This window comes from Tenrec ecaudatus, chromosome X (assembly GCF_050624435.1).
Source record: "Tenrec ecaudatus isolate mTenEca1 chromosome X, mTenEca1.hap1, whole genome shotgun sequence".
Taxonomy (NCBI): Eukaryota; Metazoa; Chordata; class Mammalia; order Afrosoricida; family Tenrecidae; genus Tenrec; species Tenrec ecaudatus.
In genome coordinates, this window is record NC_134548.1 from 79,979,562 (window position 1) to 79,990,108 (window position 10,547).

Below are 10,547 nucleotides of genomic sequence, written 5' to 3' on the forward strand. Positions count from 1 at the left end.
AGTATATTAGAACCCAACCCCAGAATCCTTTTGTCCACAGCACAAAGATCCTTTCTTCTCTTCTCTCCTCTCCTCTCCTCTCCTCTCCTCTCCTCTCCTCTCCTCTCCTCTCCTCTCCTCTCCTCTCCTCTCCTCTCCTCTCCTCTCTCTCTCTCTCTCTCTCTCTCTCTCTCTCTCTCTCTCTCTCTCTCTCTCTGAAAGAACCCTAAGGAGGCTGGGGCATGTGCATTCCTAGGAGAATTTTTTCTGCCGCATCCGTTGATTGTAAAGACAGGGTTAGTCATGTTGTGCTTGGAGTTAACTCATCTATCTATAAACTGGAACCTAGAAGTACTACTTGTTGACTTGCCCTCATATCGGGAAGAAAATGTATCACCACAAATGAAATGGTTATAAGAAAATTAGATTGATTTTACAATAGCTTAGGTATCATTTCTATTATTTTTTCGTGAAACCTTTGAGGTGAGTAAATAAGCAACTGTTCCAAAAGAGATCATGGCATTCCTTAAGCCACTGGGGACCAGCTATAGATTATTTCTGCTCTGCTTTTGGTTAGAGAGTGCTGACGTCATGTCACTGGATGGTATTTCTCTCAGCAGTCTCTCTTTCTCCCTTGTGGTGAAATACAATGTGTGCACAGACAAAACGGTACAATACGTCTCTGGAGCTTAATCGTTGCTTACTGTGGGCCTCGCTGCAGCTCTAGCTGCAGTCTGAGGAGGGGAATGATCCTTTCTGCCTGCAGCGTTCAAGGACATATTGGGACACCAACCTTGGAGGACACTAGCCTCCACCACCGTGGCTTCAACGAAGGCAGGCTGACATTTGGGCATATTGCTGGAGCTCCCTCTGAACCGACTCATCTTGGAGATTTCATTATCTGCCAGTTTAGAAGTTTCTCGTGGCTGTTGTGAAAACAAAGGACTGCAACCTTCCGGGCTGGGAGCCACCCATATTTAGGCTGCTTTGGCTGTGTGGGTCTGAAGACCATCGCGGGCATCACTGGGCTAGAGACAAGTGATTGGCAGCACTGCGTTCCTTCCTGGGGGCTTTACGGGAGAGTCCACTTCCTTCTCTTTTCTGCCTGCTAGCTTCCACCTACGTTGCTCGGGCATTCCTTGCATGAGGACAAGTCGTGCTTCCTCCCCTTTCCAAGCCAGCAGAAGTGTCTGCTGCAGCCCTTCACACACCAAACTCACTGATGGACCCTCAGCTGCACCCCCTTCCATGACTAAGGACCCCTGTGGACAACTTGATGAGAGTCATTGGGTGGCAGGAATGGCTAATCACTGGGTACCAAAAAAAAAAAAAAAAGGGTCAGCAGTTAGACCCCTCCCAGAGGCACTTTGGAAGAAAGGCCTGGCCATCAATTTTCCAAAGGCCACCGACATGATCGTCCGTTGAGGGGCTTCCTATGGATACGTCAACGCAAAATATTGTATGAATTCTCCAATGTGAATCTGATGGTCTGTACATCATACACAACGAAAAATTTAAAACAACCCCCCCCCATGTTGCATGTTCTCGCTGTGAAAGGCATGGGGTTACCATGAGCAACTGGGTAGCTAGTTGATAACAATCCTCAGCCCACAGGGCTCATCCAGGATAATCTCCCTGACTTGAGGTCAGCTGATCAGCATCTGTCATTCCACCTGCACACTTCATCACTCCTTGCCACAGAGCCTAACAGTTTTATAGAGTCTGGTAATTAGAGCGTGACCAACTTTGGGGATTGTTGTTCAGCTTTCTCTCCCATTAAGCTCCATCTCTGCCATGTGCACACGCAGACACGCACACACGCAGACATGCACACACACACCGACCTCCCCTGGCTGTGCCATTCCCTTCTCAGTGTCCAGAGAAGGCAGCTGGCCAGTTGTGGTGGTGGGAAGGGGGCACGTAGTGGCATAAGATGGGAGAGACTAGAGAACCGCCCCCCAAGGTCAGCTGCCACTTCCTCTTTGGCCTCAAAGGGACTGGGAAAAGGAGGGCACAGAATTAGGGGAGGCGTCTGGCCTGTTCCTTTTCACTGAGGCCCAGATGTGTTTTTTGTTGGCGTTTCGAACTGAGCCTCCATATCTGCCACTTCTTTCCTTCTGAGCTGGCAAGCTTGGCACCGGTGTATTCACGTTATGCTGAACTACCCTGTCTGAATATGTTACAGCGAGCCTGTGTGCCCAGAGGAGGGAAGGAGGGGTGGAGAGTTCAGTTACTGAGGGCAGCGATCATGTCCCCCCCACCTCAATTTGCAGCATGCTCCTCTCCTTCCGCACCTGGGGACCAGAGGCCCGGTGTCTCCCAGAGCACTGTCCCGATGCTGGACGTCTACCCCAAGTAGGAACTTGCTGAGATGGCTGGGTCAGCAGAAACACCAGTTAGAAAGTGTCAGCCAAATGACTGTGCAGACCCTAGAGCGCTGTGTTATGCCTGGTAGGGACAGGGCCAAAGACTCGGACCATACACTCAAGCCCATCTCTTCCAGTGTGGGGTCTGCACTCATCTCTTCCTGGCTCTGAGGTCTCTCACTGTCATACCACATCCTTGATGGTTGACCTCCCACAGCTCACACATGGGGCCCAGAATGCACACCAACTGAGACCACGGAGGGAGGGTGGTCCCACGTCTGTCCAACTTTCCTACGGCCACCCCTCTTTTACCTTCCCTTCTGATACTGCCGTCACCCTTCCAAGGTGCCCATGAGGTCATGCTGTGTGTGTCTCCTACTTGAACTCCATGCTTCTAAGCTGACTCCACTCGCAGCTAAACGGAGTGAGTGAGTTAGTTTATTGTGCCAACCTGGCTGATAAACACATGTGGGGTTAATTGAAGGGATAAATGGCTTGGTGAGCCTCCCCTTTCTAGTTCTCAGGTCTCTGGCTTTGTGATGGTCCCACCACGGGGCATGTGCCTTAGAGTTCCCTGCTTCAGCTTTCAAGGCTTACTTCCCACAAGACACCCCCAAGGAGAAGCTGCATGGACCTACCCCGATGCAGCCCTGGGCGCTGGAGCAGCCGTGTGGAGACCCCTGCCAGCACTGACATGCTTACACATTCACTGACTCGGCTTTCCTCCTGCAGTCGGCATCAATGCATCTGTTTTGTGAGATGGAGGAGGACTTTGTGAGTTGGTGTTGGACATATGGGTTAATGTTGGGCTTGTGGGCTTGGGCAGCACTGGGTGGGGATGTTTTCTTGACACTCACTTAACTTTTACTTAAAACTCTCTCTTATACATGAGTTTCTGCAGACTTGTTTCTCTAAAGTACCCAGACTAACTAACACACGCGGGGAAGCACCCTCTCATCCAGCGACCCAGCAAAGTGTTTCTGAGGCAGCGCATTCACCACCGAGGAGGATCGCGAGGAACTCTGGCATTTCCAGAGTCCTGACACCCAGCCATGAGACTCAGGGAACCTCTCCCTCCACCTGCCCACCTATGTTTTATTCAGTGGACAACACCCCTTGGGAAAGGCAGGTCCGCATGTGCCACCGCCCCTCCCCCACTCCGTTGCCCATCTCCACCTTTAGAGAGTCCTGACCGCATTCTCCGCTCCTTTCCTCCTGGAATCAGGTGTCTGTCTCTCTTGGGAGCTTTCTCAGGATTAAGTTATTTGCATGCATGCACCCACCTTGACTTTAACACCTTCCTTGGTCCGCGTTGCTTTCCAAGCCTACTACTCTGCAACCTCCCCCTGTGCTGTGCCTTGCCGTACAGCACGGTGCCCTCTGCCTCCATCTACTACTGAAACTACCAAGGAGGGAGAACTAGCAGGTTTTGGAACCAAGTTTCAAGGGCTCTGGCTCAAGAGGACCTGACGATGGCTCACAGGTTGTCCCTGTGCTTGTGGCACCAGTGGGACACTATGAGTCCAGAAACAGGATGGACCTGGGAAGTGGGGAGATGGGCTCAACTGGTGATGTTGCCTACCTGTTAACATGAGGGGAGGGAAAGGGAGGCCAAGGGACCTACATCCACGGGAGAGCTCATGGGTGCTCATAGCAGCAAAGAAGGAGAGAGAGGTGGTAGCCAGGGCAGTGATGCAGTAGAGGAGTGTGGTAGATATATCATTGTTTGTCAGTTTGAGGATTATGAGTGGAGGGGTGGAGTCTAGCTTGTCAATCAGATCATAGCCAATGAGGCCTCTGTGTGGGCATGGCCTTCTCCTGAGAATTCTGGGAAATCCGGTACTCCCTCATTGGAGGTGGGAGACTCTGCTCACACCCTGGGAGACATAGCAGCTGACAAGACACATGGACCCACCCTGATGCAGAGGCCCCTGCCAGCGCTGAGATGTTTCCAATGTTACTGGATCCAAGGACTTTCTACCCACTGGCCTGTGATCTTTTACATTCGGTGCCATTGTGTGTGTTTCTTGAGTCTGAAGAAGACTTGATAGATAGCTGTTGGATATATTGGCTAGTACCGGACTTATGGACTCGATCTGGACTGGGCCGGGATGCTTTCTCCATGTTCAATTGCTCTTGTATATAAATCTCTTCCTTTTTTTTCTCTTTTTAAATCTCTTCCTTATACACATATGTGTGTCCATGGATTTGTTTCTCTCGTCCACCCAGACGAACACAAGGAGAGAGAAGAGGGGCCTGAGGTCTGAATCCCGCTGAAGGAGGCAATGAAATGCAAATATGGAAGCAGAAAGAGGAGAAGAGCAGGAGAGAGCACGGATAGTGCCTGCAGGGGAAATGCAGAGGTGGCAGGGCAGAGCCCATCTGGTGCCTTCTTGACTCAGCCCAGGTCACTCTGGGAAGGCTGGCTGCAGGGCTCCCACCACGAGCAGGCATGTCAGAAACTGCCAGAGGTGCTGTGCTTTACAACTGCTCTCAAGTGGACTCGGCCCCAGCCCCTCCCTCCCCTCCTCACTCCTTTCACACAGACAGAGAGGGCAAACCACAGAATATGAGAGGTACTTTATTTTGAAACTGATGTGCAACTGGGTTGTGGAGTGGCAAAATGGGGGAAGACAGGAAGTCCTGGCAGGGGTAGGAGAATAGAAGGGAACCAGCTTGGCCACTGCTCCTGGGCTCAAAGGTATCCGCACCGAGGTTTCCCTTGTCCCTGGATGTAGGGTTCAACCTGCCAAAGAAAGCAGAGTCAGGAAAGAGCCCCAACCTAGGGCCAGCCCCCCGAGCCTTCCTCAATAGCCAAGACCAAGGGAAGGGGTATGGTGTGTGTTAACACTCACTTCAACGGGCCTGGAACTTGTCAGCGAGGATCTGCAGGGCCGCTAAAACAGAGAAAGGCGTAGGCAGACAAGACACCCCAGACTTAGGGGTCTAGAAGCCCGTCCTCTTGTCTCCATGGCAGAAAAGCTCCTTCCTGCACCCTGAAACCCCTCCAACCCTGTCCAAGCTTGGCATAATCCAGCCCTGGGAATGACCGACCCACCCAGCACCTGAATCCAATGTGGAAACTGTTTTCTAAACGGGAACCCAGGGAACCAGCAGTTGTCAAACGCTGGCGCACAGCAGAAGCACTAAAATACAGTCCCACCAACATGCCAATGAATGTACATACCCGAGCGCCCAGCAGGTTAACAGGAAAGAAATGAGGCCCGCGGGAAGACCTCCAGGACTTGTCGGCTAAGTGCATGAGCTGAGAAGAGGTTCTGGTACCCTGACCTGTGCGGGTGCCGGTGCCCACCCCTGCTATTGCCCTTCATCCTCCCTCTCCCAGTGCCCTTGCCCTTGTCCCCAGCCCAGCCCAGCCAGAGGTTCCTCATACCAAGTTCACCTTTCAGGTCATCTATCTCTTTCTGTAGCCGGACACACTAAGCCAGCAGGCAGCAGAGAAAGAGAAAATATTAGTATATTCTTGCCTCCTCCCTTCTGGGTCTCCCCCACTACTGCATGCCCCTTAGGTCCCCCACAGTCCAAAGCGCAGTGGAGACTGGTGTGAAAATCTGCATGGACAGGAAGTACTCTCCTCCAGTGGTGTGGGGGGAGGGAGGACAAGCAAGTTGGCCTTAGTCAGCTTGTTGGAAGCTAAAACGAAACTTTCTGGCTTTTGGGGGGGCTTGGGTGTGGTGCGCGTGCGTGCTCGCTTATGTTTGTGTGTGTGTGTGTGTAAGGGAAGGAGTGAGGCAGGGAATACGGAAGGGGCCTCAGGAGTGTGTGTGTGTGTGTGTGTGTGTGTGTTTGCGTGTAGGGGCAGGAGTGAGGCAGGGGATAGGGAAGGGGCTTCAGGAGTGTGTGTGGGGGGCAGGACTGAGGCAGGGAATAGGGTAGGGGCATCAGGAGTGTGTGTGTGTGTGTGTGAGTGTGTGTGTGTGTGTGTGTGTGTGTGTGTGTGTGTGTGTAGGGGCAGGACTGTGGCAGGGAATAGGGAAGGGGCATCAGGAGGCTAATCCGTTTAGCACCTACTTGCAGACCCCACCATCTAGCTTGGACCTGTATTTCTAGGGCCAGAGAGAGCATTACCTTAGGGCAGCCCTGTTCTCCAGGTAGTTGCTGCTGCCTTTCCTGTCTTGGGGCACAGATGGGTAGACACTCACCTGTAAGAGAACAGACAATGCAGCCTTAGGCTCTGGAGTGAGCTGCATAGAACCCAGCTGGTGTGGCGGTTCTCAACCTGTGGGTTGCCAGCTCTTTGGGATGGGCAATGTGGACCCATAGGATCCCCCAAAAGAGATACTTTTCCACTGAAAGTCTCCTTCTGGTATTTAAGTTGGGGTGCTGCTACAAATCAGCCCCACCACATAAACCCCACACAGAAGACACTTTGGATCAAGGCCAGCCGTGCCTCAATCCTGCATCCTGTGGGACAGCTGTCTAGGTAGGCAGAGAGGCATTGGGACAAGGTTGAGGGCCCACAAGCAACAAGACCAAAGTGTTCCCTTTGCCACCCTTTCTCCCTCCACACACATCTGGTCCCCTACACTCACCTGAGAGTATAAGCTCCCTGGGCCTCACTGGTTTCTGGTTCAGGGTCAAGGGCTGGGGAATTCCTGACTCCTGGGGAGCCCTGGTGTTGGGCTTCACATTGCTGCTCTCTCCACGATGAATGGGCAGGCAAGTTGGCACTAGCCAGCTTGTAGGAAACTAAAAGAAAATGTTCTCTTTTTGTTTGTTTTCAGGAGAGGGAGAGAGGTTCATGCGCGCAGGGATGAGGCAGGGAGTTGTGAAGGGGTTTCAAAAGGCATTCTCCCCAGTCAGCCCTAAGTCGGCACAATCCGGGACGGGAGTAATATGGGGAAACTGAGAAAGCCCAGGCCCCTGCAAGGATGGCTTGAGGATGAAGCTAGGAAGTGGCCACTGGGAAGCCAATGGGACTTCACACTGAGGTGCTGTGGTCCAACCTTTGAGGCACTGGACTTTCCAAGTCAGCAGCCTGCTCTCTCCTCTTTGCCTACTTCTCTTGGTGAGGGGCCCCAAATGTGTACGTGAGGCACTGAGAACAGTACCTGGCTTGCATCAAGCGCCACCTTGACGTTTGCTCCCACCAAATAAGCCCAAGTTGTCATTCTGAAGGCCTGGGCACTCGTGACAACCCCGGGAAGCTCTAAGGAAAGTGTGTGTGTGTGTGTGTGTGCGCGCGCGCGCGCGCGCGCGCGTGCTCCCTGGGGGAGTGTACCATGGAGAGCTGGGGTGGGGGAAGGGAGCAGAGCATGCATACTCACCAGGGCCTTTGTGACTGGATCCCTTTCTGAGTCTTTATCTGGAGGCACTTGCTGCTCCCTTGTCCTGCTGGCCACGGGTTTCTTCTCTGCAGTGCTCTGTTTGACCTGGCTGGGTGCCAAAGCTGCAGACGAGTCTTTCTTGGGCTTCACAAGCAGTGGAATGCCAAAGATGGGGGGCAAGGTGGCTGGCTCCGGGGCACCTCTGGAGAACCTCTGCCCCCACGATGGCAAGGGTGGGGGTTTCCTCAGCACGACGACTCTTGAGGGGTCACCAGGGCAGGTCTTCTGCTGGCCTCCCTTCCTTGTAGATGTAACCCGGGGCAAGCCACCTGCAGCAGTAGCGCCCGAGTAGCTGGGCCCCAACCCTCTCTGGCCCCAGACCATGTGGCTCTGCATTTTCTTGACTGAAGAGCCGTCCAGCTCTTCAAGAGGCTGCCTTTCTGTAGCTGATGAGAATCGCCGCGGAGTGGTGGCCAGGAAAGACCTGGGAGTCTGCAAGATGTTCTCCGGGACATGAGGATACTGGGGTCTGGGTGCATCTCCGAGATCCTGAGGACAGCCCGTGGCTTTGGGACAAATGCTCACCCTTATCAGTTGTATCTCACTGTACTCCTCAGAGGAATCGGAGTTAGAAGACAGCCCTGCCTCGCTTTCCATTGAGGGCTGCTGGAGATCCCCAGTGGTGCTCAAGCTGCTTTTCGGGCCTCTTTTAGGGGTTCCCCAGGCCTGGCCCCCTTCGGACACATTGAGGGTGTGTGCACTAGAATCACTAGGGACAGGAGTGCTTCTGCCAATGGGCCCTTTGTCCAGGTCCGCCCAGAGGGTGGATTCGTGAGAGTCGCAGCTTTCTGGGGACGCCTTTCTCAGGCCCTCGCTGTGTTCGTCCACATGCACCACCTGCCGCAGGAGGGCTGCGAGATCTTCCGGCTCTTCAAAGCGGGGCCTGTAAACCAGAGCATCCGAGTTCCTGAAGGTCACGGAGCCGGATCGGCCTTCTTGGCCCCACACGAAGGCCCCCGTTGCTTTCACCACTTCCTTCTTGACCTCGAGGCCCACGGGGGCTGGGAGTCCCCCCTCGCGCTCACTGCTGAGTCGTGCCCCCTGACCAAGGCCTCGGCTGCGCCCCCGCGGACCTCCAGGGCCAGTCTGCTGGACGCCGCCCTGCTCCCCACCCTCTGAGTCCAGACCTGCTCCCAAGCCAGAAACCTCATCTGGGGAGCTCATGTCTCCGAGGCGGGCAGACGATCGCCCCTGTCCCGCAGGAGAGCCGGGTTGCCAGAGTGCCAAGCGGTCGGGTCCCTTCCGAGATGGCACCAGCCCCGTGAGAACTGTTACAACAGAGCGCGCTCGCTCGGCCTCTGAGCCTTCGTTCGAAGGCTGCGTCCAGGTGGCGTCCTGTGCTCACCTCAGCCAATCAGAGGACCCCTTGTTGGATTGCCCTTAGCGGCCATAAACCAATGAGAACCAAGGCATTTGGTTCCATCCCAAGTCCATCAGCTGGCCGCATGCAATCAGGGGGCTAGGTCGGGTTTGGGGTTCTTCCTGTCCAGCCTCCTCTGCCCTGGACGGACCCTCTGAGTCTTGATTTCCCGCCTCCGGAACCAGGAACGACAGGACTTGCCACCGGGCCTGTGGGGATTGCATGTAAAGACGAGCGTGGAGCCCCTAGGACAGAAAGTATTCGCAAGCCTGATTTCCAGAACACGACGAAGACCCCATGGGAAAACATTAAGGAAGCCCACACTTGAAGATCATGGGTATATCTGTATATATGTATATGCATATGTATGGATGTAGACACACACATATTCTGAAAAGGAATAGATAGTATTTCAGGATTTGTGGACCGTTCTGTCTGTCACGTCTGCTCAACTCTGCCCTTTGGGTGCAAAATACTGCTGCCATGGACTACAGGCAAACGAATCTGCATGCAAACATGCTGGCTGACAAAGGGTTGTTTGTCCCCTGAAGAGGAAGGGCAGCAACAGCTCTAGGGCAGGTAGAGGACTGGATGAAGTTGCAAAGGTCTGGATTCATTGCAATCTTTGCTCAACTCAGGACACTTACGTAGGTTGGGGCCCTGATAGCCAAAACCTCGGACCCGGAAATGTGGGGCGGAGACATCTGGGTGTATGACTCCAAGGACATTGGGGTATCCCAATGCTTTGTATGTCCCAGCACCCAGTTGATGCGCCATAGGTCTAACTCTATCCTTTGAAGACCTAGAGGATGCAGAGGTGATTGGGGGCCTTAGCAGTGCTGCGGCGCCTGCAGGATGCCCATTTGTAGCACGTCCTGCTAGATGCTACCAAGTACTGTCCCTGAAAAAGGCCACGGGTGAGGCCCTCAGGTGCTGGGCCCCAATTCTCTGTGACTACTGCTTAACTCTATGCTTTTGGAGTGTACTCATGGGACACAGGCAAGTGAATTAGCGTGCCTACTCTTTACGAATACTTTATTGGCCCATCGGCTTCTGCAGTTCAGAGTTTGCCTTGATGCACAACCCCCCCTTGAAGTCAAAGGTGAGAGTATCCCAATGGCCAATCGAGAGGAGGGAGCGTGGAGGGTCCTTAGTGCTACAGTGGGAGAGAGACTGAGGGTGGGGAACAGAGAGGGGCAGGCCCAGGGAGAAGCTTGGAGCTGCTAGTCAGAGCCAAGGGTAACTTGTGGCCAGCAGAGGGTGGTGCTTCCTTGCCTCACTGTAGACGAGTGGTTCTCAATCTCCTTAATGCCATGACCTTTTAATATACTTCCTCATGTTGTGGTGACCCCCCCCCCAACCATACAGTTATTTCTGTTGCTACTTCATAATTGTAATTTTACAATTATTGTGAATCATTCAACCCCCAAAGGGGTGGCAACCCACAGGTTGAGAACCGCTGCAGCAGCTGGGACCTTGGCAGCTCACTCATAG

The 10,547-nt window shown here is 53.6% G+C and overlaps 1 protein-coding gene across 1 annotated transcript; it reads right to left on the minus strand.

The window, feature by feature from the left end:
• Positions 1–5,201: 5,201 nt before the first annotated feature.
• LOC142433445 (uncharacterized protein CXorf49-like) lies at positions 5,202–8,857 on the minus strand. Its single transcript, XM_075538382.1, has 4 exons — positions 7,630–8,857; positions 6,435–6,508; positions 5,749–5,785; positions 5,202–5,242 (listed from the first exon to the last, which is right to left on the minus strand). The coding sequence occupies exons 1-4, from the start codon at positions 8,855–8,857 to the stop codon at positions 5,202–5,204; spliced, it is 1,380 nt and encodes a 459-aa protein (XP_075394497.1).
• Between the last annotated feature and the right edge of the window lie 1,690 nt (positions 8,858–10,547).

Excerpts from the sequence above, each read along its gene's own strand:
- LOC142433445 (XM_075538382.1), bottom strand. The coding sequence starts at position 8,857 with ATGAGCTCCCCAGATGAGGTTTCTGGCTTGGGAGCAGGTCTGGACTCA. Across the intron at positions 5,786-6,434 it reads GAGAACAGGGCTGCCCTAAG|TGTGTCCGGCTACAGAAAGA; the intron begins GTAATGCTCTCT and ends CTGCTGGCTTAG. Across the intron at positions 5,243-5,748 it reads AGAGATAGATGACCTGAAAG|CGGCCCTGCAGATCCTCGCT; the intron begins GTGAACTTGGTA and ends TCTCTGTTTTAG.